The sequence below is a fragment of the Oncorhynchus kisutch genome, linkage group LG18 (assembly GCF_002021735.2).
Source record: "Oncorhynchus kisutch isolate 150728-3 linkage group LG18, Okis_V2, whole genome shotgun sequence".
NCBI lineage: Eukaryota > Metazoa > Chordata > Actinopteri > Salmoniformes > Salmonidae > Oncorhynchus > Oncorhynchus kisutch.
In genome coordinates, this window is record NC_034191.2 from 13,762,031 (window position 1) to 13,789,434 (window position 27,404).

General features: G+C 45.4%; 1 protein-coding gene across 1 annotated transcript in view; it reads left to right on the forward strand.

Annotated features, from left to right (window-relative positions):
• The window catches only part of dync2h1 (dynein cytoplasmic 2 heavy chain 1), a 271,861-nt gene that overhangs the window by 176,065 nt on the left and 68,392 nt on the right, over nucleotides 1–27,404 (forward strand). Inside the window, 2 exon segments of the mRNA XM_031795429.1 lie at nucleotides 22,517–22,677; nucleotides 22,803–22,928. Coding sequence (XP_031651289.1) covers nucleotides 22,517–22,677; nucleotides 22,803–22,928 — 287 coding nt within the window.

The following is a 27,404-nucleotide window of genomic DNA, read 5'->3' on the forward strand; positions in this document are numbered from 1 at the left end:
GGGATCCCTTCCTTCCACCATAAATCTGTCTGTCTGGTAAAAGTGTCATCATTAGTGCTTATCAATCCATCCTAACGACACACACCGTAAACACACAAAGGTCAACCGTATCGGATGCATCTCTTCTCACTGCAGAGCATTGCAGTGAGTCAGCACCCAATATAACACCAACACACACACATGCATATGTAGAGAACCAGCCACCATCACATACACACAGAAACACGTGAGCACACACCTGCAGAGAGAAAGAGAGTATGCTCACATACGGTTCCTGTCCTCCATGAATGGAGTTGCCTGATACAGCGACGATTGGGGACGTGTACAGTGATTCATAGACAGTCATTACTCTTAATTTGCCACTAACACACACACACACAGACACACACACAGACACACACACAGACACACACACAGACACACACACAGAGACACGTGAACGCACACTGAGGATGAAGCACAGTAAATTCATCTCTAGCCATTTCTCTTCATTTGACACACACGCACCCAAACCTCCATAATCTATCAGCGGTTGTGTGTGTGTGTGTGTGTGTGGACCTGCTGAATGTGTGGTGATTTCTCTTCATTATGCCAGCGGGCTCAGAAGGGAACACAAAGCGATATGATTGGACGATTAGCCCCATGGAGGGAGAACAGATTGGCTGTAATTCACTGGAGTCACGGAGGTCTGACGAGGGTTCTCCTGCGTGCGTACCTGCGTGCGTACCTGCGTGCGTACCTGCGTGCGTACCTGCGTGCGTACCTGCGTGTGTTTCTTACGTCTTCAATGTAGATTTCAGACCCTCAGTCTTCATCATTGACATGTTAGTAGGGCAGCAGCGTTACTGTAAATTTACCTTTAAAAATAATGGCCATGTTTTGCTATGCTGTCATCAACAGAGTCTAGTAGTTGGGTCCCAACAGTTGGTTCTTGTGTCACTTTGTTGTATTGAGTGTCTGTCGTAAGCAACATTAGTTGACAACTGCTGTGCACTGATATGATAGATTGTAAGTATTCAACTATCTGAGGGAGCAGTTGTCCATCTTCCCATGTTGACCTTGTTCCAGTGGTCAAATGATTGTTTCTCTACAATTTTCACGACCATAAAATGTAAATTAATATCCCTGGAATGTATTTGCTTAAAACACGGAACATGACATGCGCTTATTGGAGACAGGCTTCTATTTGAGACAGGCTTCTATTTGAGACAGGCTTCTATTTGAGACAGGCTTCTATTTTTTTTATGCATTTAAAAAATTATATATATATATATAATTTTTTACCTTTGTTTAACTAATTCTTATTTTCAATGACGTTCTAGGAACAGTGGGTTAACTGCCTGTTCAGGGGCAGAACAACAGATTTGTACCTTGTCAGCTCGGGGATTCGATCTTGCAACCTTTCGGTTACTAGCCCAACCACTAGGCTCCCTCCCGCTCTAATTCCTTAATGCAAATCAATTTCTTAATTTTCTGCGCTAATATGTTATCATTTACACATTGTGTCACATTTATTTTGTCTTAGTATGGCTCTCTAAATAAAAAAATAAAAAAATCTCTACAAATTATTCTCCTCTTTGACTGTGCGTTTTGGTCAGTTCTTACTTTCGCCACTAGAGGGCGATCGGCCAATTCCTAGGGTTCTTTACTCTTGAAGTTGTTGACTGTTTCTGTGCTTGCCAGTTAGCTAGCAGTACTCAGCAGTAAGCAGCCAATGGCTAGCAGTTTCTTACTGGTGATAACAATTGATGATTGGTATCATTTACGGAATTATTTTATATAACAAATCGAACATTAAACCTTGTGAACAATTCATGGTAACCTCGTAAAAGATTACTTTTGAGAAACGGGGTGTTAAAATGAAATGTGTGACATTGCCGGGCAATTAAACGGGAGACGTCTTTTTGGTACTCAGCGTTTTAATTGACATTTTCAAGGTATTTTCTCTGAAGAAACAGCCGCGCATTCCAGTCATTCCTCTCGGACGTTATCCATGACTGGACAATCTTTCCTACCATATCTGCTTCTCTAATTCTCCCCCTCTGCCATCTACCTCCCTGGCTATTTCTATTTAACATCTCCTCTCAATCTATACCTCTGGTTTTCCTCCATCTCTTTCCCTTCATTTCTTCCTCAGTCTGTCGTTTGAGCACACACACACACACACACACACACACACACACACACACACACACACACACACACACACACACACACACACACACACACCCCTGCCAGGAAACACAGGGTTCTTTCTGCCTAATGAGCCACCTATTCATTCTGTTAATCCTGCTAATTTCATGTAGGTTTATGCCAGCACTATCAATGACTCAGCAAATTGGTGTTTGTGTGTTTTAGTTTGGAGCCATGCATATGAAAGCTTCACAACTGCTGAATAAGACTGATAATTGGACTGCTACACAGTTAGATTTGGCAAATTTTCACAGCAGTAATGTCAGCAAATAGGCTGTCAGATGTTACCTAGCGATGTGGAGTTATCAGACCATGACCATGTCCCTAAACACTGTCAACCTGACACACTGATGTTAGTCTCCTCCCCTCCTCACACACCATCAGTGATTATCTCTCTCTCAATTCAATTCAATTCAAGGGCTTTATTGGCATGGGAAACATGTGTTAACATTGCCAAAGCAAGTGAGGTAGACAACATACAAAGTGAATATATAAAGTGAAAAACAACAAAAATTAACAGTAAACATTACACATACAGAAGTTTCAAAACAGTAAAGACATTACAAATGTCATATTATATATATATATATATATATATATATATATATATATATATATATATATATATATATACAGTGTTTTAGCAATGTACAAATGGTTAAAGGACACAAGATAAAATAAATAAGCATAAATATGGGTTGTATTTACAATGGTGTTTGTTCTTCACTGGTTGCCCTTCTCTCGTGGCAACAGGTCACAAATCTTGCTGCTGTGATGGCACACTGTGGAATTTCACCCAGTAGATATGGGAGTTTTTCAAAATTGGATTTGTTTTCGAATTCTTTGTGGATCTGTGTAATTTGAGGGAAATATGTCTCTCTAATATGGTCATACATTGGGCAGGAGGTTAGGAAGTGCAGCTCAGTTTCCACCTCATTTTGTGGGCAGTGAGCACATAGCCTGTCTTCTCTTGAGAGCCATGTCTGCCTACGGCGGCCTTTCTCAATAGCAAGGCTATGCTCACTGAGTCTGTACATAGTCAAAGCTTTCCTTAATTTTGGGTCAGTCACAGTGGTCAGGTATTCTGCCGCTGTGTACTCTCTGCGTAGGGCCAAATAGCATTCTAGTTTGCTCTGTTTTTTTGTTAATTCTTTCCAATGTGTTAAGTAATTATCTTTTTGTTTTCTCATGATTTGGTTGGGTCTAATTGTGCTGTTGTCCTGGGGCTCTGTAGGGTGTGTTTGTGAACAGAGCCCCAGGACCAGCTTGCTTTGGGGACTCTTCTCCAGGTTCATCTCTCTGTAGGTGATGGCTTTATTATGGAAGGTTTGTGAATCACTTCCTTTTAGGTGGTTGTAGAATTTAACGGCTCTTTTCTGGATTTTGATAATTATTGGGTATCGGCCTAATTCTGCTCTGCATGCATTATTTGGTGTTCTACGTTGTACACAGAGGATATTTTTGCAGAATTCTGCGTGCAGAGTCTCAATTTGGTGTTTGTCCCATTTTGTGAAGTCTTGGTTGGTGAGCGGACCCCAGACCTCACAACCATAAAGGGCAATGGGCTCTATGACTGATTCAAGTATTTTTAGCCAGATCCTAATTGGTATGTTGAAATGTATGTTTCTTTTGATGGCATAAAATGCCCTTCTTGCCTTGTCTCTCAGATCGTTCACAGCTTTGTGTAAGTTACCTGTGGCGCTGATGTTTAGGCCAAGGTATGTATAGTTTTTTGTGTGCTCTAGGGCAACAGTGTCTAGATGGAATTTGTATTTGTGGTCCTGGTGACTGGACCTTTTTTGGAACACCATTAATTTGGTCTTACTGAGATTTACTGTCAGGGCCCAGGTCTGACAGAATCTGTGCATAAGATCTAGGTGCTGCTGTAGGCCCTACTTGGTTGGTGACAGAAGCACCAGATCATCAGCAAACAGCAGACATTTGACTTCGGATTCTAGCAGGGGGAGGCTGGGTGCCAGTTTTATATCTTTATGTTTGAAGCCTGAAATGTGGCAAAAGGTCGCAAAGTTCAAGGGGGCCGAATACTTTCGCAAGGCACTGTATATATTATTTTTTACCTTTGTTTAACTAATTCTTATTTTCAATGACGTTCTAGGAACAGTGGGTTAACTGCCTGTTCAGGGGCAGAACAACAGATTTGTACCTTGTCAGCTCGGGGATTCGATCTTGCAACCTTTCGGTTACTAGCCCAACGCTCTAACCACTAGGCTCCCTCCCGCTCCAATTCCTTAATGCAAATCAATTTCTTAATTTTCTGCGCTAATATGTTATCATTTACACATTGTGTCACATTTATTTTGTCTTAGTATGGCTCTCTAAATAAAAATAAAAAATCTCTACAAATTATTCTCCTCTTTTACTGTGTGTTTTGGTCAGTTCTTACTTTCGCCACTAGAGGGCGATCTGCCAATTCCTAGGGTTCTTTACTCTTGAAGTTGTTGACTGTTTCTGTGCTTGCCAGTTAGCTAGCAGTACTCAGCAGTAAGCAGCCAATGGCTAGCAGTTTCTTACTGGTGATAACAATTGATGATTGGTATCATTTACGTAATTATTTTATATAACAAATCGAACATTAAACCTTGTGAACAATTCATGGTAACCTCGTAAAAGATTACTTTTGAGAAACGGGGTGTTAAAATGAAATGTGTGACGTTTCCGGGCAATTAAACGGGAGACGTCTTTTTGGTACTCAGCGTTTTAATTGACATTTTTAAGGTATTTTCTCTGAAGAAACAGCCGCGCATTCCAGTCATTACTTGGTTGGTGACAGAAGCACCAGATCATCAGCAAACAGCAGACATTTGACTTCGGATTCTAGCAGGGGGAGGCCGGGTGCTGCAGACTTTTCTAGTGCCCGCGCCAATTCGTTGATATATATGTTGAAGAGGGTGGGGCTTAAGCTGCATCCCTGTCTCACCCCACGACCCTATGTGAAGAAATGTGTTTGTTTTTTGTTGTAACGATGTACAAATGGTTAAATATGGGTTGTATTTACAAGGGTGTTTATTCTTCACTGGTTGCCCTTTTCTTGTGGCAACAGGTCACAAATCTTACTGCTGGGATGGCACACTGGTATTTCACCCAGTATATATGGGAGTTTATCAAAATTGGGTTTGTTTTCAATTCTTTGTGGATCTGTCTAATCTGAGGGAAATATGTGTCTCTACTATGGTCATACATTGGGCAGGAGGTTAGGAAGTGCAGCTCAGTTTCCATCTAATTTTGTGGGCAGTGTGCACATAGCCTGTCTTGTCTTGAGAGCTATGTCTGCCTACGGCGGTCTTTCTCAATAGCAAGGCTATGCTCACTGAGTCTGTACATAGTCAAAGCTTTCCTTAAGTTTGGGTCAGTCACAGTGGTAGGTATTCTGCCGCTGTGTACTCTCTGTGTAGGGCCAAATAGCATTCTAGTTTGCTCTGTTTTTTGTTAATTCTTTCCAATGTGTCAAGTAATTATCTTTTTTTTTCTCATGATTTGGTTGGGTCTAATTGTGCTGTTGTCCTGGGGCTCTGTAGGGTGTGTTTGTGAACAGAGCCCCAGGACCAGCTTGCTCAGGGGACTCTTCTCCAGGTTCATCTCTCTGTAGGTGATGGCTTTGTTATGGAAGGTTTGGGAATCGCTTCCTTTTAGGTGATAATTAGTGGGTATCGGCCTAATTCTGCTCTGCATGCATTATTTGGTGTTCTACGTTGTACACTGAAGATATTTTTGCAGAATCCTCAATTTTGGTGTTTGTCCCATTTTGTGAAGTCTTGGTTGGTGAGTGGACCCCAGACCTCACAACCGTAAAGGGCAATGAGCTCTATGACTGATTCAAGTATTTTTAGCCAGATCCTAATCGGTATGTTGAATTTTATGTTCCTTTTGATGGCATATAATGCCCTTCTTGCCTTGTCTCTCAGATCGTTCACAGCTTTGTGGAAGTTACCTGTGGCGCTGATGTTTAGGCCAAGGTTTGTATAGTTTTTTTGTGTGCTCTTGGGCAATGGTGTCTAGACGGATTTTGTATTTGTGTTCCTGGTGACTGGGCCTTTTTTGGAACACCATTATTTTGGTCTTACTGAGATTTACTGTCAGGGCCCAGGTCTGGCTGAATCTGTGCAGAATATCTAGGTGCTGCTGTAGACCCTCCTTGGTCTGTGACAAAAGCATCAGATCATCAGCAAACAGTAGACATTTGACTTCAGATTCTAATAGGGTGAGGCCAGGTGCTGCAGACTGTTCTAGTGCCCGCGCCAATTCGTTGATATATATGTTGAAGAGGGGGCTTAAGCTGCATCACTGTCTCATAATGTCGTATGTTTTACCCCCAACACCACTTTCCATCAATTTGTATAGCAGGCCCTCATGCCAAATTGAGTCGAAGGCTTTTTTTAAATCAACAAAGTATGAGAAGACTTTGCCTTTGTTTTGGTTTGTTTGGTTGCCAATTAGGGTGTGCAGGGTGAATACATGGTCTGTTGTACGATAATTTGATAAAAAGCCAATTTGACATTTGCTCAGTACATTGTTTTCATTGAGGAAATGTACGAGTCTGCTGTTAATAATAATGCAGAGGATTTTCCCAAGGTTACTGTTGACACATATTCCACGGTAGTTATTGGGGTCAAATTTGTCTCCACTTTTGTGGATTGGGGTGATCAGTCCTTGGTTCCAAATATTGGGGAAGATGCCAGAGCTATGTATGATGTTAAAGAGTTTTAGTATAGCCAATTGGAATTTGTTGTCTGTATATTTGATCATTTCATTGAGGATACCATCAACACCACATGCCTTTTTGGGTTGGAGGGTTTTTATTTTGTCCTGTAACTCATTCAATGTAATTGGAGAATCCAGTAGGTTCTGGTCTTTAATAGTTGATTCTAAGATTTGTATTTGATCATGTATATGTTTTTGCTCTTGATTCTTTGTTATAGAGACAAAAAGATTGGAGAAGTGGTTTACCCATACGTCTCCATTTTGGATAGATAATTCTTCGTGTTGTTTGTTTCGTGTTTTCCAATTTTCCCAGAAGTGGTTAGAGTCTATGGATTCTTCAGTTGCATTGAGCTGATTTCTGACATCCTTCTTTTTCCGTAGTGTATTTCTGTATTGTTTTAGTGATTCACCATAGTGAAGGCGTAGACTCAGGTTTTCCGAGTCTCTATGTTTTTGGTTGGACAGGTTTCTCAATTTCTTTCTTAGGTTTTTGCATTCTTCATCAAACCATTTGTCATTGCTGTTCATTTTCTTCATTTTTTAATTTGAGATTTTTAGATTTGATAGGGAAGCTGAGAGGTCAAATATACTGTTTAGGTTTTCTACTGCCAAGTTTACACCTTCACTATTACAGTGGAACGTTTTACCCAGGAAATTGTCTAAAAGGCATTGAATTTATTGTTGCCTAATTGTTTTTTGGTAGGTTTCCAAACTGCGTTCCTTCCATCTATAGCATTTCTTAATGTTACTCAGTTCCTTTGGCTTTGATGCCTCATGATTGAGTATTGCTCTGTTCAAGTAGACTGTGATTTTGCTGTGGTCTGATAGGGGTGTCAGTGGGCTGACTGGGAACGCTCTGAGAGACTCTGGGTTGAGGTCAATGATAAAGTAGTCGACAGTACTACTGCCAAGAGATGAGCTATAGGTGTACCTACCATAGGAGTCCCCTCGAAGCTTACCATTGACTATGTACATACCCAGCATGCGACAGAGCTGCCGGAGTTGTGACCCGTTTTTGTTGATTATGTTGTCATAGTTGTGCCTAGGGGGGCATATGGGGGAGGGAATGCTGTCACCTGCAGGCAGGTGTTTGTCCCCCTGTGTGCTGAGGGTGTCAGGTTCTTGTGTGGTTCTGGCATTTCGGTTGCCACAGACTAGTACATGTCCCTGGGCCTGGAAATGATTGTCTTCCCCCTCCAGGATGAAGAAGCTGTCTTCATTAAATAATGGGGATTCTAGTGGGGGGATATAGGTAGCACACAGGAGGAAATTTTTCTCTGTTAAGATAATTTCCTTTTGAATTTCTAGCCTAATGTAAAAGTCCAGGGTGGAGTGTGGTGGGCACTGCTGCCTTGTAGAGGTGGACCTGGTCATAGAGGCTGTTCTAGTCCAGGGTGGAGTGTGGTGGGTACTGCTGCCTTGTAGAGGTGGACCTGGTCATAGAGGCTGTTCTAGTCCAGGGTGGAGTGTGGTGGGTACTGGTGCCTTGTAGAGGTGGACCTGGTCATAGAGGCTGTTCTAGTCCAGGGTGGAGTGTGGTGGGTACTGCTGCCTTGTAGAGGTGGACCTGGTCATAGAGGATGTTCTAGTCCAGGGTGGAGTGGTGGGCACTGCTGCCTTGTAGAGGTGGACCTGGTCATAGAGGCTGTTCTAGTCCAGGGTGGAGTGTGGTGGGTACTGCTGCCTTGTAGAGGTGGACCTGGTCATAGAGGATGTTCTAGTCCAGGGTGGAGTGGTGGGCACTGCTGCCTTGTAGAGGTGGACCTGGTCATAGAGGCTGTTCTAGTCCAGGGTGGAGTGTGGTGGGTACTGCTGCCTTGTAGAGGTGGACCTGGTCATAGAGGCTGTTCTAGTCCAGGGTGGAGTGGTGGGCACTGCTGCCTTGTAGAGGTGGACCTGGTCATAGAGGCTGTTCTAGTCCAGGGTGGAGTGGTGGGCCAGGAAAACATTTGGTTTTGAGGCACAGTCACTGGAAATACTTGCGTTTACCCGCTGTATTGTGGCAGGGTGGAAGTCTTTTCGTGGCAGCAGGGTGGAGATAACCACTTGTTCATTGGGAAAAGTAGAAGAAGCTTTTTCAATCACTCCCTTGAGTGCTGTGCTCTCAGGTCGTTTGTGCCTGTGTGTATTATTATGTGGCTAGGTGAGCCTAGTTGGTCCTCAGACAGAAGGTCTAGGGCGCGCTGGGTGAACCTAGTTGGTCCTCAGACAGAAGGTCTAGGGCGCGCTGGGTGAACCTAGTTGGTCCTCAGACAGTAGGTCTAGGGCGCGCTGGGTGTTTGGACACCAGAGTTTAGACACACTGTTTTTGGGAAAACGTTTTTTTTCTTGAATATATATACTGCTCAAAATAATAAAGGGAACACTAAAATAACACATCCTAGATCTGAATGAATGAAATATTCTTATTAAATACTTTTTTCTTTACATAGTTGAATGTGCTGAAACCAAAGTCACACAAAAATGATCAATGGAAATCAAATTTATCAACCCATGGAGGTCTGGATTTGGAGTGACACTCAAAATTAAGTGGAAAACCACACTACAGGCTGTTCCAACTTTGATGTAATGTCCTTAAAACAAGTCAAAATGAGGCTCAGTAGTGTGTGTGGCCTCCACGTGCCTATATGACCTCCCTACAACGCCTGGGCATGCTCCTGATGAGGTGATGGATGGTCTCCTGAGGGATCTCCTCCCAGACCTGGACTAAAGCATCCGCCAACTCCTGGACAGTCTGTGGTGCAGCGTGGCGTTGGTGGATGGAGCGAGACATGATGTCCCAGATGTGCTCAATTGGATTCAGGTCTGGGGAACAGGCGGGCCAGTCCATAGCATCAATGCCTTCCTCTTGCAGGAACTGCTGACACACTCCAGCCACATGAGGTCTAGCATTGTTTTGCATTAGGAGGAACCCAGGGCCAACCGCACCAGCATATGGTCTCACAAGGGGTCTGAGGATCTCATCTCGGTACCTAATGGCAGTCAGGCTACCTCTGGCGAGCACATGGAGGGCTGTGCGGCCCCCCCAAAGAAATGCCACCCCACACCATGACTGACCCACCGCCAAACCGGTCATGCTGGAGGATGTTGCAGGCAGCAGAACGTTCTCCACGGCGTCTCCAGACTCTGTCACGTCTGTCACGTGCTCAGTGTGAACCTGCTTTCATCTGTGAAGAGCACAGGGCGCCAGTGGTGAATTTGCCACTCTTGGTGTTCTCTGGCAAATGCCAAACGTCCTGCATGGTGTTGGGCTGTAAGCACAACCCCCACCTGTGGACATCGGGCCCTCATTCCCCCCTCATGGAGTCTGTTTCTGACCGTTTGAGCAGACACATGCACATTTGTGGCCTGCTGGAGGTCATTTTGCAGGGCTATGGCAGTGCTCCTCCTGCTCCTCCTTGCACAAAGGCGGAGTTAGCTGTCCTGCTGCTGGGTTGATGCCCTCCACGTCTCCTGATGTACTGGCCTGTCTCCTGGTAGAGCTTCCATGCTCTGGACACTATGCTGACAGACACAGCAAACCTTCTTGCCACAGCTCGCATTGATGTGCCATCCTGGATGAGCTGCACTACCTGAGCCACTTGTGTGGGTTGTAGACTCCGTCTCATGCTACCACTAGAGTGAAAGCACTGCCAGCATTCAAAAGTGACCAAAACATCAGCCAGGAAGCATAGGAACTGAGAAGTGGTCTGTGGTTACCACCTGCAGAACCACTCCTTTATTGGGGGTGTCTTGCTAATTGCCTATAATTTCCACCTGTTGTCTATTCCATTTGCACAACAGCATGTGACATGTATTGTCAATCAGTGTTGCTTCCTAAGTGGACAGTTTGATTTCACGGAAGTGTGATTGACTTGGAGTTACATTGTTGTTTAAGTGTTCCCTTTATTTTTTTTAGCAGTGTATTTCCCATTTGAGTCCATAAGGAGAACAATCTGTGTCTTGTGTATGTCCTCAGTGGGTGTGGGGGGGTTGTCAGAAGGCTATCAGGATGTCTCTCTCTCTCTCTGTGTTGATCTACAGTATCAACTCCTATGTCCTACATCTCTCTATTCTTCAGATATCACTCCTTCTCTGGCTAAACTGCAGCTCCTCATGTCGTCAGGGGTAGGTAACAGGGGTAGGGGTAGGGGGCAGGGGTAGGTAACAGGGGTAGGGGCAGGGGTAGGTAACAGGGGTAGGGGCAGGGGTAGGGGGAAGGGGTAGGTAACAGCGGTAGGGACCTAGATTCAGCCTTGGGACCATTTGTGTTGGAGCGGATGTTCGTGGGCTGAAACATAATTATAATCATTTGTACACAAATGGACCACAACTAAACACAATAAGCGGAGTGTATTTGAGAATAACAATCATTTCATACTTTGATCACGTTTCTTATTTCATTCATGGGAAAAGTTGGAAACATATTTTCTAAATTTAACAACATTTTAGCTGAATTTGACCTCTGTTTCACCTGCTCATCTGCCCTGAGAATGTCTGATACTGTGGTGACATTACAAGTGTTTGACCAACAATAGTGTCTGATTGTAGACTGATTGTAGACTGTAAAAAGAGTGTGTGTGGTCTGGCTCAGGGTGGTGTACCGTATCGATACTAACCCATTGACTGTCTTACCTGGACAAGGCCCTGGGTTGGAGATGGGGGGGAAGAGGTGTGTAGAGGCTGGACTTGGCCAGGGGTTGATGGGATGGAGATGGGGGGGGAAGTGGTGTGTAGAGGCTGGACTTGGCCAGGGGTTGATGGGATGGAGAGGAGGAGATGGGGGGGAAGTGGTGTGTAGAGGCTGGACTTGGCCAGGGGTTGATGGGATGGAGAGGAGGAGATGAGGGTGAAGTGGTGTGTAGAGGCTGGACTTGGCCAGGGGTTGATGGGATGGAGATGGGGGGGGGGGGAGTGGTGTGTAGAGGCTGGACTTGGCCAGGGGTTGATGGGATGGAGAGGAGGAGATGAGGGTGAAGTGGTGTGTAGAGGCTGGACTTGACCAGGGGTTGATGGGATGGAGAGGAGGAGATGGGGGGGGGGGGGGGAGTGGTGTGTAGAGGCTGGACTTGGCCAGGGGTTGATGGGATGGAGAGGAGATGGGGGGGGGGGGAGTGGTGTGTAGAGGCTGGACTTGGCCAGGGGTTGATGGGATGGAGAGGAGGAGATGGGGGGGAAGTGGTGTGTAGAGGCTGGACTTGGCCAGGGGTTGATGGGATGGAGAGGAGGAGATGAGGGTGAAGTGGTGTGTAGAGGCTGGACTTGACCAGGGGTTGATGGGATGGAGAGGAGGAGATGGGGGGGGGGGGGGAGTGGTGTGTAGAGGCTGGACTTGGCCAGGGGTTGATGGGATGGAGAGGAGGAGATGGGGGAGGGGGAGTGGTGTGTAGAGGCTGGACTTGGCCAGGGGTTGATGGGATGGAGAGGAGGAGATGAGGGTGAAGTGGTGTGTAGAGGCTGGACTTGACCAGGGGTTGATGGGATGGAGAGGAGGAGATGGGGGGGGGGGGGAAGTGGTGTGTAGAGGCTGGACTTGGCCAGGGGTTGATGGGATGGAGAGGAGGAGATGGGATGACTAGGATCTGACAGGTTAATGGAGCGCTGGTGTTCGCACTTCTGTGGCGATAATCAAATCAAATGTATTTATAAAGCCCTTCATACATCAGCTGATATCTCAAAGTGCTGTACAGAAACCCAGCCTGAAACCCCAGACAGCAAGCAATGCAGGTGTAGAAGCACGGTGGCTAGGAAAAACTCCCTAGAAAGGCCAAAACCTAGGAAAAAACCTAGAGAGGAACCAGGCTCTGAGGGGTGGCCAGTCCTCTTCTGGCTGTGCCGGGTGGAGATTATAACAGAACATGGCCAAGATGTTCAAATGTTCATAAATGACCAGCAACGTCAAATAATAATAATCACAGTAGTTGTTGAGGGTGCCTCAAGTCAGCACCTCAGGAGTAAATGTCAGTTGGCTTTTCATAGCCAGCCGATCATTAAGAGTATCTCTACCGCTCCTGCTGTCTCTAGACAGTTGAAAACAGAATGTCTGGGACAGGTAGCACGACCAGTGAACAGGTCAGGATTACATAGCCGCAGACAGAACAGTTGAAACTGGGGCAGCAGCACGGCCAGGTGGACTGAGGACAGCAAGGAGTCATCAGGCCAGGTAGTCCTGAGGCATGGTCCTAGGGCTCAGGTCCTCCGAGAGAGAGAGAGAGAGAGAGAGAGAATGAAAGAGAGAATTAGAGAGAGCATACTTAAATTCACACAGGACACCGGATAAGACAGGAGAAGTACTCCAGATATAACAAACTGACTCTAGCCCCCCGACACATAAACTACTGCAGCATAAATACTGGAGGTTGAGACAGGAGGGGTCAGGAGACACTGTGGCCCCATCCGATGATACCCCCGGACAGGGCCAAACAGGAAGGATATAACCCCACCCACTTTGCCAAAGCACAGCCCCCACAACACTAGAGGGATATCTTCAACCACCAACTTACCATCCTGAGACAAGGCCGGGTATAGCCCACAAAGATCTCCGCCACGGCACAACCCAAGTGGGGGCGCCAACCCAGACAGGAAGATCACATCAGTGACTCAATCAACTCAAGTGACACACCCCTCCTAGGGACGGCATGAAAAAGCACCAGTAAGCCAGTGACTCAACCCCTGTAATAGGGTTAGAGGCAGAGAATCCCAGTGGAAAGAGGGGAACCGGCCAGGCAGAGACAGCAATGGCGGTTCGTTGCTCCAGAGCCTTTCCTTTCACCTTCCCACTCCTGGGCCAGACTACACTCAATCATATGACCTACTGAAGAGATGAGTAAAACCTTGAAATCAGCCCTAGTCTTAACAGGAAGCCAGTGTAGGGAGGCTAGCACTGGAGTAATATGATCTTTTTTTTGGTTCTAGTCAGGATTCTAGCAGCCGTATTTAGCACTAACTGAAGTTTATTTAGTGCTTTATCCGGGTAGCCGGAAAGTAGAGCATTGCAGTAGTCTAACCTAGAAGTAACAAAAGCATGGATACATTTTTCTGTATCATTTTTGGACAAAAAGTTTCTTATTTTTGCAATTGTACGTAGATGGATAAAAGCTGTCCTTGAAACAGTAACCCTGAGGTCCTTAATGAGGAGTCTGCTTCTCTGTGAGCAGCTACACAACACAGAACATGATTAGTTAGGTTCTCACACACACACACATATACACACACTCACACACATATACACACTCACACACATATACACACACACACAGACACACACACATAGACACACACTCACAGACACACACCCACACACATATACACACATATACACACACACACATATACACACACACACACATATACACACACACACACATATACACACACTCACAGACACACACCCACACACACTCACACACATATACACACATATACACACACACACATATACACACACACACATATACACACACACACATATACACACTCACACATATACAGCCCGCCGTACCTCCAGCGCACCATCACCAGGACTACTTGACTGTATTCAACATATTGTGGAGCAGAGTTGGACTACAAGGTAATGCTAACATCTATACTAGCTGCTACACTTGAGGGAAGTCCTGATATGTAGTAATCATTGCTAAGCCCTACGACCTATCCAGGTAACGGCCCATTTCCTTTTTTATGAGAATGGAACACACCCGGTTGACTGCTACAGTTACGGTGCGGAGGTGTTTGAGCGGCTGTCATTCTATTTCTTCTGAAGGCTCCTTCATTAAAATGTATGTACAGTATTTACAATGGCTAGCCTTCTCCATTGATGAAGCTGCTGCATGTCCACTGTTAGGAGTGTGTGTGTGTGTGTGTGTGTGTGTGTAAACGCTAAGTGAACTCATTGATGAAGCTGTGGTGTGTGTGTGTGTGTAAACGCTAACTGAACTCATTGATGTGTGTGTGTGTGTGTAAACGCTAAGTGAACTCATTGATGAAGCTGTGGTGTGTGTGTGTGTGTGTGTGTGTGTGTAAACGCTAAGTGAACTCATTGATGAAGCTGTGGTGTGTGTGTGCCACAGTACAGTCTGTCTCCCTGGCAGTGATTCACTATGCTAATGAAGCGTAGGGCTTTAATCCTCTTAGAGCTAATCTCCCACAATCCCCCGGTCCAGCCCGGCCCGGAGAGCCTGGCCACTGCCACAACACAGTGGAGCACTATCAGCACAGTGTAAACACAGCAACACACACACTCACACACTAAAACACACAAGAGGTCTTCACTGGTCCACCCAAACCCAATTACCCAGGGCCCGACCCGGGTCTGACATTCTGTAGTTGACCCTCAGATCCGGGTCAGATCTGTTTTGATTTCACGTTAAGGACCAGTATAGACCCAAACACGACTGCTGAGTGAGAGAGCGAGAGCCGTTAAATTCTACAACCACCTAAAAGGAAGTGATTCCCAAACCGTCCATAACAAAGACGAACCTGGAGAAGAGCTGGTCCTGGGGCTCTGTTTACAAACACACCCCACAGAGCCCCAGGACAGCAGCACAATTAGACCCAAACAAATCATGAGAAAACAAAAAGAGTATTACTTGACACATTGGAAATAACTTATTTTTTTTTAAACAGAGCAAGCTAGAATGTTATTTGGGCCTAAACAGAGAGTACACATCGGCAGAATACCTGACCACTGTGACTGACCCAAACTTAAGGAAAGCTTTGACTATGTACAGAATCAGTGAGCATACCCTAGCTAATGAGAGAGGCTGCCGTAGGCAGACCTGGCTCCCAAGAAAAGACAAGCTATGTGCACACTGCCCACAAAATGAGGTGGAAACTGAGCTGCACTTCCTAACCTCCTGGCCAATGTATGACCATATTGGAGACACATACAGTTGAAGTCGGAAGTTTACATACACCTTAGCCAAATACATAGAAACTCAGTTTTTCAGAATTCCTGACATTTAATCCTTGTGAAAATTACCTGTCTTAAGGTCAGTTAGGATCAACACTTTATTTTAAGAATGTGAAATGTCAGAATAATAGTAGAGATTTATTTCAGCTTTTATTTATTTCATCACATTCCCAGTGCTTCAGAAGTTTACATACACTCAATTAGTATTTGGTAACATTGCCTTGAAATTGTTTAACTTGGGTCAAACGTTTCAGGTAGCCTTCCACAAGCTTCCCACAATAAGTTGGGTGAATTTTGTCCCATTCCTCCTGACAGAGCTGGTGTAATTGAGTCAGGTTTGTAGGCCTCCTTGCTTGCACACACTTTTTCAGTTCTGCCCACATATTTTTTATGGGATTTAGGTCAGGGCTTTGTGAAAGCTACTCCAATACCTTGACTTTGTTGTCCTTAAGACATTTTGCCACAACTTTGGAAGTATGCTTGGGGTCATTGTCCATTTGGAAGAGCCATTTGCGACCAAGCTTTAACTTCCTGACTGATGTCTTGAGATGTTGCTTCAATATATCCACATAATTTATCTTCCTCATGACGCCATCTATTTTGTGAAGCGCACCAGTCCCTCCTGCAGCAAAGCACCACCACAACATGATGCTGCCACCCCCGTGCTTCACGGGTTGGGATGGTGTTCTTCGGCTTGTAAGCCTTCCCCCTTTTCCTCCAAACATAATGATGGTCCTTATGGCCAAACAGTTCTATTTTTGTTTCATCAGACCAGAGGATATTTCTCCAAAAAGTACAATCTTGTCCCCATGTTCAGTTGCAAATCATAGTCTGGCTTTTTTATGTCTGATTTGGAGCAGTGGCTTCTTCCTTGCTGAGCAGCCTTTCAGGTTATGTCGATATGGGACTCGTTTTACTGTGGATATAGATGCTTTTGTACCTGTTTCCTCCAGCATCTGCACAAGGTCCTTTGCTGTTGTTCTAGGATTGATTTTGCACTTTCCCTCCAAAGTACATTCATCTTTAGGAGACAGAACACATCTTTGTACAGATGAATGTGGTACCTTCAGGCGTTTGGAAATTGCTCCCAAGGATGAACCAGACTTCTGGAGGTCTACAATTATTTTTCTGAGGTCTTGGCTAATTTCTTTTTGATTTTCCCATGATGTCAAGCAAAGAGGCACTGAGTTAGAAGGCAGGCCTTGAAATACATCCACAGGTACACATCCAATTCACTCAAATTATGTCAATTAGCCTATCAGAAGCTTCTAAAGCCAAGGCATCATTTTCTGGAATTTTCCAAGCTGTTTAAAGGCACAGTCATCTTAGTGTATGTAAACTTCTGACCCACTGGAATTGTGATACAGTGAAATAATCTGTCTGTAAACAATTGTTGGAAAAATTACTTGTCATGCACAAAGTAGATGTCCTAACCGACTTGCCAAAACTATAGTTTGTTAACAAGACATTTTTGGAGTGGTTGAAAAATGAGTTTTCATGACTCCAACCTAAGTGTATGTAAACTTCTGACTTCAACTATATTTATATCCTGTTATATGTGTGTCCTGTTGCCACAAGAAAAGGGCAACCAGTGAAGAACAAACACCATTGTAAATACAACCCATATTTGTTTATTTATTTATTGACCAAGAACCAACAGTTAGGCTTTCACTTCAAGGAGTGGTTTTTGTTATTGTGTAGGACGGTGGAAAGTGCAGCCTATGTAGCTTTGATTAGTCAACCCAGCTAGCTAGCAAGCAAGCTTAACTAGCTTCTCTTCTGGGTTTGATGCAGTCAAAACAGGTACTATGTAATATGATTGGATGAATAATAACCTAGCTTTTGAGCTAGAAGTTAGAACTAGAATCGGCTTGGTTGCTGCTGGCTCTCTCTGTCTCCTCACGCCACACCGTCAGAAACACACAGCAGGCCCTTCCCTCCGCCTGCTACAAGCCCTGTTCCTCTCACCTTCGGTGCGTTAACAGCTTCAGTCAATAATGTCGCTACTAAATTGTATTATCTGCCGTTTCCCTCACTCGGATCAGATCGGGTCTGGACCCGACCAGGTCAACATGGGGCTGGGTCTGGTTGTCTGACCCGTTTGTAGGATCCGGGATAGAAGCCCCGGGTCATTTTGGGAACGGGACCTCTATTACACACACACACACACACACACACACACACACACACACACACACACACACACACACACACACACACACACAGGTGAAGACACATTGTAGGGTTACACAACTCCAGTCCTTCAGGTCTACTATGTTAGATGTTTTGCTTCTAAACCTAAAAACCTTTTTACTTAATTGATCAATCAGTCAGTGAATGGTCAGGGAGTCCACTGAGTAAAGACGGAACATAATGTCTCAGAGGAACACATCCACACAGACCCAGGTATTGTTTATAGTGCCCGTACCCAGCATACAGAGAGAGAGAGTGTCTGAATGTTGATCAGATACTCTTCCATTGTGGAATGATGTGGTGTAGGTGCTACGTGTTTGGGTGGGCTCGTTTGCATGTGTGTGGCATACCAATGTGTCAAGTCAGAGGGATGTTTCTCTTAGCGTTGCCATAGCAATTCAGGAAAAGGTCGCTGGAAGGCGTTCTAGCCATGGCCGAAGCTGGTGTGTGTGTGTGTGTGTGTGTGTGTGTGTGTGTGTGTGTGTGTGTGTACGATCAGAATATAAATGAAAGAGTTTTGTTCTGCTCTCTCTCTGTGTGTGTGTTTATGTGTCAACATGTACACTGAGTGTTCATGCTCTTTCCATGACACAGACTGACCAGGTGGATCCAGGTGGATCCAGGTGGATCCAGGTGGATCCAGGTGAAAGCTATGATCCCTTATTGATGTTACTTGTTAAATCCACTTCAACCAGTGTAGATGAAGGGGAGGAGACAGGTTAAAGAATGAGTTTTAAGCCTTGAGACAATTGAGACATGGATTGTGTATGTGTGAATGGGCAAGACTTAAGATTTACGTGGGGGTTGTGTATGTGGGGCAGATGGGAGAATGTGGGGGTGTGTATGTGGGGCAGATGGGAGAATGTGGGGGTGTGTATGTGGGGCAGATGGGAGAATGTGGGGGTGTGTATGTGGGGCAGACGGGAGAATGTGGGGGTGTGTATGGGGCAGATGGGAGAATGTGGGGGTGTGTATGGGGCAGATGGGAGAATGTGGGGGGGGTGTATGGGGCAGACGGGGGAGAATGTGGGGGTGTGTATGTGGGGCAGACGGGAGAATGTGGGGTGTGTATGTGGGGCAGACGGGGGAGAATGTGGGGGTGTGTATGTGGGGCAGATGGGAGAATGTGGGGGTGTGTGTATAACTCAGGTATTCTTGCTCTGTGCGTGTGTGTGTTGATGAGAGAACCAATCAGTGAGTCTACATATTAGAGCTCATTTATACTTATACCCAGAACCACTCACTTATCACCATGGAAACGTCTGATAGACAGGAGCAGACCCAGTGACGCTACTGTCAGAACATTCATCTACATGCTGTACAGAACACACACAGACACACACACACACACAGAGAGACTCACAGCGTGGACCGGTTGGATAATCATCTCTGAGTCACAGTGTGTATTCACAGTCCAAATGACTGTCTGCAGGAGACCACACGCCTACGGTGCTGAGGAGAGAAAAGAGAGAGGGAGGGAGAGCAGAGGAGGAGAGAGGATGCTGTGCAGTCTCATCATTATGTCCTTTGTTCCTCTATAACCCTCAGGGTGATTTGTCTGTACTGTGTTTTTGAAAAAGCTCCTGGATGCACAATTGGATCTTTGGTCAGATGTTATTTATAAAAACCCTCTTAGGCCTCAGTCCCGCCTATCTGAGATATCTACTGCAGCCCTCATCCTCCACATACAACACCTGTTAAAGGTCCCCAAAGCACACACATCCCTGGGTCACTCCTCTTTTCAGTTCTCTGCAGCTAGCGACTGGAACGAGCTGCAACAAACACTCAAACTGGACAGTTTTATCTCCATCTCTTCATTCAAAGACTCAGTCATGGACACTCTTACTGACAGTTATGGCTGCTTCGTGTAATGTTGTCTCTACCTTCTTGCTCTTTGTGCTGTTGTCTGTGTTTGTGCCATCTTTTGTGCCGCTACCATGTTGTGTTGATACCATGTTGTGTTGATACCATGTTGTGTTGATACCATGTTGTGTTGATACCATGTTGTGTTGATACCATGTTGTGCTGCTACCATGTTGTGATGATACCATGTTGTGTTGATACCATGTTGTGCTGATACCATGTTGTGCTGCTACCATGTTGTGTTGATACCATGTTGTGTTGATACCATGTTGTGCTGCTACCATGTTGTGTTGATACCATGTTGTGCTGCTACCATGTTGTGATGATACCATGTTGTGTTCATGTTGTGTTGATACCATGTTGTGCTGCTACCATGTTCTGTTGATACCATGTTGTGTTGATACAATGTTGTGTTGATACCATGTTGTGCTGCTACCATGTTGTGTTGATACCATGTTGTGATGATACCATGTTGTTGATACCATGTTGTGTTGATACCATGTTGTGTTGATAACATGCTGTGCTGCTACCATGTTGTTGATACCATGTTGTGCTGCTACCATGTTGTGATGATACCATGTTGTGTTCATGTTGTGTTGATACCATGTTGTGCTGCTACCATGTTCTGTTGATACCATGTTGTGTTGCTACCATGTTGTGCTGCTACCATGTTGTGTTGATACCATGTTGTGCTGATACCATGTTGTGTTGATACCATGTTGTGCTGATACCATGTTGTGTTGATACCATGTTGTGTTGATACAATGATGTGTTGATGTTGTGTTGATACCATGTTGTGTTGATACCATGTTGTGCCGCTACCATGTTGTTGATACCATGTTGTGTTGATGTTGTGTTGATACCATGTTGTGCTGCTACCATGTTGTGTTGTTACCATGTTGTTCTGCTACCATGTTGTTCTGCTACCATGTTGCGTTTTCATGTAATGCTACCATGTTGCGCTGCTGACATGTTGCGCTGCTGACATGTTGTTCTGCTACCATGTTGTGTTTTCATGTACTGCTACCATGTTGCGCTGCTGACATGTTGCGCTGCTGACATGTTGTGCTGCTACCATGTTGCGCTGCTGACATGTTGTGCTGCTGACATGTTGTGCTGCTGACATGTTGTGCTGCTGACATGTTGCGCTGCTGACATGTTGTGCTGCTACCATGTTGCGCTGCTGACATGTTGTGCTGCTGACATGCTGTGCTGCTACCATGTTGCGCTGCTGACATGTTGTGCTGCTACCATGTTGTGCTGCTGACATGTTGCGCTCCTACCATGTTGCACTGCTGACATGTTGTGCTGCTACCATGTTGCGTTTTCATGTGTTGCTGCCATGCTGTGTTGTCTTAGGTCTCTGTTTATGTTGTGTTGTGGTGTCTCTCTATATTATATGTTTATCCCATCCCCACAGGAGGCCTGTTGGTAGACCATCTTTGTAAATAAGAATTTGTTCTTAACTGACTTGCCTAGTTAAATAACGGTTACATAAACACATAATGTAAGGGCTGCTGAGAGGACAGAACATGTTGCTCCCTGTTTTGATAGAAAAAGCAGACAAACAGAACAATAGTTATCTTGTTTCTCCCCCTTCTCTCTGTCTCTCTCTCTCGGTCTCTCTCTCTCTCCCCCGTCTCTCTGTCTCTCCCCCTCTCTCTGTCTCTCACTCCCCCCACTCTCTCGCTCTCTCTCCCCCACTCTCTCTGTCTCTGTCTCGCTCTCTCTCCCCCACTCTTTCTCTCTCCCCCCCTCTCTCTCTCTCCCCCCTCTCTGTTTTCTGTCTCTCTCTGTCTCTCTCTCCCCCCTCTCTCTCTCTGTCTCTCCCCCCCCCTCTCTCTCTCTCTCTCTCTCTGTCTCTCTCTCATTCTCTCCCCCCCCCTCTCTCTCTCTCTCTTTCTCTCGCTCTCTCTGTCTCGCTCTCTCTCCCCCCTCTCTCTGTCTCGCTCTCTCTCCCCCCTCTCTCTGTCTCGCTCTCTCTCCCCCCCTCTCTCTGTCTCGCTCTCTCTCCCCCCTCTCTCTGTCTCGCTCTCTCTCCCCCCCTCTCTCTGTCTCGCTCTCTCTCCCCCCTCTCTCTGTCTCGCTCTCTCTCCCCCCCTCTCGGTCTCTGTCTCTCAATTCAATTCAATTCAATTCAATTCAAGGGCTTTATTGGCATGGGAAACGTGTTAACATTGCCAAAGCAAGTGAGGTAGACAACATACAAAGTGAATATATAAAGTGAAAAACAACAAAAATTAACAGTAAACATTACACATACAGAAGTTTCAAAACAGTAAAGACATTACAAATGTCATATTATATATATATACAGTGTTTTAACAATGTACAAATGGCTAAAGGACACAAGATAAAATAAATAAGCATAAATATGGGTTGTATTTACAATGGTGTTTGTTCTTCACTGGTTGCCCTTCTCTCGTGGCAACAGGTCACAAATCTTGCTGCTGTGATGGCACACTGTGGAATTTCACCCAGTAGATATGGGAGTTTTTCAAAATTGGATTTGTTTTCGAATTCTTTGTGGATCTGTGTAATCTGAGGGAAATATGTCTCTCTCTCCCCCCTCTCTCTGTCTCACTCTCTGTCCCCCCCCCTCTCTCTCTGTCTCTCTCTGTCTCTGCCCCTCTCTCCGTCTCTCTCTGTGTGTGTCTCCAGGTATGAGGGAGTTGTCTCCTCCTCCTCTGAACCTGAGGAGGTTGTACAGTGAGACTCTGGAGATTGAACCTGTCCTCATCATCATCTCCCCTGGAGCAGATCCCTCCCAGGAACTACTGGAGCTGGCCTCAGAGACTGTAGGACGGGACAACTACCACGAGGTACACACACACACACCTTACCTGTGGCTATGCAACAATATAACCACTAGAATAACACTTGCTGTTGTTCACCACACTAGTGTTGGATGAGGTGACCTATGTTTTAACATGTACTCTCTCCCCAGGTGGCAATGGGCCAGGGCCAGGCTGATGTGGCCCTAGCCACTCTGAGAGAGTGTTCCCACAGCGGAGGCTGGCTCTGCCTTAAAAACCTTCACCTGGTGACTGCGTGGCTGCCCCTGCTAGAGAAGGTGTGTGTGTGTTTATGTTGAGCTCTGGGATCATGTGGACACTGCATGTGTCATTAGATCCCCAGTGCTGTGGTCACAGACAGGCAGACAGACAGACAGACTGGCTGTGATTCATCGATCTGTCTGTCTGTCTGTCTGTCATCATAGCCATCCTCATCAGGGTTCATCCATCCATCCATCGATCGGTCTATCTGTTTGTCTGTCTGTCTGTCTGTCTGTCGATCGATCGATGAATCACAGCCATCCTCATCAGGGTTCATCGATCGATCGATCTGTCTGTCTGTCGATCGATGGATGAATGAACGATGGATGAACCCTGATGAGGATGGCTGTGATTCATACATCATAGACAGACAGTGTGTATGTGTTCCCTGGGGATGTGGACAGACAGACAGACAGACGGACGGACGGACGGACGTTCGTTCGTTCGTTGCTGGGAAATTACTGACAACACAGCTCTTAGCTCCCTCAGTAGATGCCTACTGGAGAACTTATTTGTATTGCTTTTAATCTTTTTAATGAATTTATCTTATTAACACTTTGTTCTAGCTATTTGTGTAGGTAGCTATCAAGTAAACCCAATGATAATAGTCTGTCTGTCATCACAGCCATCCTTCTTTTCTTTAAAAAAATTCCCTTAAATATGTAAAAATCCACACTTTAGTGACGTTCTTCTCCCATTGGTCAGTGTGTATGTGTTCCCTGGGGATGTGGTTAGCCCTGTCTCTCTCTCTCAACCAGTCTCTCTCTCTCAACCAGTCTCTCTCTCTCTCTCAACCAGTCTCTCTGTCTCTCTCTCTCAACCAGTCTCTCTGTCTCTCTCAACCAGTCTCTCTGTCTCTCTCTCTCAACCAGTCTCTCTCTCTCTCTCAACCAGTCTCTCTCTCTCAACCAGTCTCTCTCTCTCTCTCAACCAGTCTCTCTGTCTCTCTCTCTCAACCAGTCTCTCTGTCTCTCTCTCTCAACCAGTCTCTATCAACCAGTCTCTCTCTCTCTCTCTCTCTGTCTCTTTCCTCTCTCCCAGCTCCCTCTCTCTCTCTGTCTCTTTCCTCTCTCCCAGCTCCCCCTCTCTCTCTCTCTCTCTCTGTCTCTTTCCTCTCTTCCCCCTCTCTCTGTCTCTCTCTGTCTTTGTCTACCCAGTAACCACTGACAACAGGCAGGGGGAGGTGTTGAGGTGGAGGGTGGCCACTGCAAAGGAGCTTGAAATGAAAAGGTGATAGAATGATAGGATGAATGAAGAGAGATGCAGTCAGTCAGAGGAGGCAGGTGAAAAGCAGCCATGGAGGGAAGACAGGATGAGGAGAGACCCTCCTTTTTTGTTTTACCAGCCACCTCTTCATCCTCATCTTTTCTCCTATTTGTACCTCTCTCCCCATCTTTTTTTCTCCTCCAACTCCCCTCCCTCCTCTCTACATCCGTTGGTGCTTCAGGGATGAGTGAGTGAGTGAGTGAGTGAGTGAGTGAGTGAGTGAGTGAGTGAGTGAGTGAGTGAGTGAGTGAGTGAGTGAGTGAGAGAGGATGGTCAGTGCTCTCTGAGTTTAATTGATGCAGGGAGGTTCTCTCTCCCTCTTCTATTCTCTCTCTCTCTGCACTGCAGCAGTTTGACACGTTTATCAGGGACCCCTCCTCCCTCCCCTAACTATCACATGCTTCGATATTCCCCAACGTAATACAGTATCAGAGTGACTGGTCATTTACTTGCAAAAATCATAGCAGCATGAGCTGCTGTGGTCCATATTTACATAATGATCTCGCTCTCTCTCTCTCACGCTCTCTCTCTGTCTCTCTCTTTCTCTCTATCCCACCTCTCTCTTTCTCACGCTCTCTCTGTCTCTCTCTTTCTCTCTATCCCACCTCCCTCTCTCTCTGTCTCTCTATCCCTCTCTCTTTGCACTCATTTAGCTCTTATCTTTTGTTCCTCCCCTCTGTGTGTTTCACCAGCGGGGCTTATTAGCCAGGAACACACTGAGGAGGAGGGAAGAGAGTGAGAGGTTGAGAGGATGAATGATGGAGAGATGAGACGAGAGAGATGCTGTTTGTCTCCTGTGAAATCTATACACATTCTCCTCTCTGCTCATATACAGTGGGGCAAAAAAAGTATTTAGTCAGCCACCAATTGTGCAAGTTCTCCCATTTAAAAAGATGAGAGAGGCCTGTAATTTTCATCATAGGTACACTTCAACTATGACAGACAAAATGAGGGGGAAAAATCCAGAAAATCACATTGTAGGATTTTTTATGAATTTATTTGTAAATTATGGTGGAAAATAAGTATTTGGTCACCTACAAACAAGCAAGATTTCTGTCTCTCACAGACCTGTAACTTCTTCTTTAAGAGGCTCCTCTGTCCTCCACTCGTTACCTGTATTAATGGCACCTGTTTGAACTTGTTATCAGTATAAAAGACACCTGTCCACAACCTCAAACAGTCACACTCCAAACTCCACTATGGCCAAGTCCAAAGAGCTGTCAAAGGACACCAGAAACAAAATTGTAGACCTGCACCAGGCTGGGAAGACTAAATCTGCAATAGGTAAGCAGCTTGGTTTGAAGAAATCACTTGTGGGAGCAATTATTAGGAAATGGAAGACATACAAGACCACTGATAATCTCCCTCGATCTGGGGATCCACGCAAGATCTCACCCCGTGGGGTCAAAATGATCATAAGAACAGTGAGCAAAAATCCCAGAACCACACGGGGGGGCCTAGTGAATGACCTGCAGAGAGCTGGGACTAAAGTAACAAAGCCTACCATCAGTAACACACTGCGCCGCCAGGGACTCAAATCCTGCAGTGCCAGACGTGTCCCCCTGCTTAAGCCAGTAGATGTCCAGGCCCATCTGAAGTTTGCTAGAGAGCATTTGGATGATCCAGAAGAAGATTGGGAGAATGTCATATGGTCAGATGAAACCAAAATATAACTTTTTGGTAAAAACTCAACTTGTCGTGTTTGGAGGACAAAGAATGCTGAGTTGCATCCAAAGAACACCATACCTACTGTGAAGCATGGGGGTGGAAACATCATGCTTTGGTGCTGTTTTTCTGCAAAGGGACCAGGACGACTGATCCGTGTAAAGGAAAGAATGAATGGGGCCATGTATCGTGAGATTTTGAGTGAAAACCTCCTTCCATCAGCAAGGGCATTGAAGATGAAACGTGGCTGGGTCTTTCAGCATGACAATGATCCCAAACACACTGCCCGGGCAACGAAGGAGTGGCTTCGTAAGAAGCATTTCAAGGTCCTGGAGTGGCCTAGCCAGTCTCCAGATCTCAACCCCATAGAAAATCTTTGGAGGGAGTTGAAAGTCCGTGTTGCCCAGCAACAGCCCCAAAGCATCACTGCTCTAGAGGAAATCTGCATGGAGGAATGGGCCAAAATACCAGCAACAGTGTGTGAAAACCTTGTGAAGACTTCCAGAAAACGTTTGACCTCTGTCATTGCCAACAAAGGGTATATAACAAAGTATTGAGATAAACTTTTGTTATTGACCAAATACTTACTTTCCACCGTAATTTGCAAATAAATTCATTAAAAATCCTACAATGTGATTTTCTGGATTTTTTTTCTTCTCATTTTGTCTGTCATAGTTGAAGTGTACCTATGATGAAAATTACAAGCCTCTCATCTTTTTAAGTGGGAGAACTTGCACAATTGGTGGCTGACTAAATACTTTTTTGCCCCACTGTAGTTGCATACATTAGAGAGACGATCCAGCCAGACTAGAATTTAGACTACCAGTTCATGCGTCAGGTGTGTGTGTATGTTTCATCACAGATGTTCAATCTAACCCCAGTCTAATCCTGATCACAGTAGATCCTCCAATCTAACCCCAGTCTAATCCTGGTCACGGTAGATCCTCCAATCTAACCCCAGTCTAATCCTGGTCACAGTAGATCCTCCAATCTAACCCCAGTCTAACCCTGGTCACAGTAGATCCTCCAATCTAACCCCAGTCTAACCCTGGTCACAGTAGATCCTCCAATCTAACCCCAGTCTAATCCTGATCACAGTAGATCCTCCAATCTAACCCCAGTCTAATCCTGGTCACAGTAGATCCTCCAATCTAACCCCAGTCTAACCCTGGTCACAGTAGATCCTACAGTCTAACCCCAATCTAACCCCAGTCTAACCCCAATCTAACCCCAATCTAACCCCAGTCTAACCCCAATCTAACCCCAGTCTAACCCCAATCTAACCCTGGTCACAGTAGATCCTCCAGTCTAACCCCAGTCTAACCCCAGTCTAACCCTAGTCTAACCCTGGTCACAGACACATGGTCCATGCTTTATTTTGATCTGTGAGCTCAGCTACCATATTCATTCATTTTTATGTCTCTTTTCTCTCTCTGTGTGTGTGTGTGTGTGTGTGTTGTGTGTGTTGTGTGTGTGTGTGTGTGTGCGTGTGTGTGTCTATGCGTGTGTGTGTGTGTATGCGTGTGTCTATGCGTGTGTATCTATGCGTGTTTGTGTGTGTA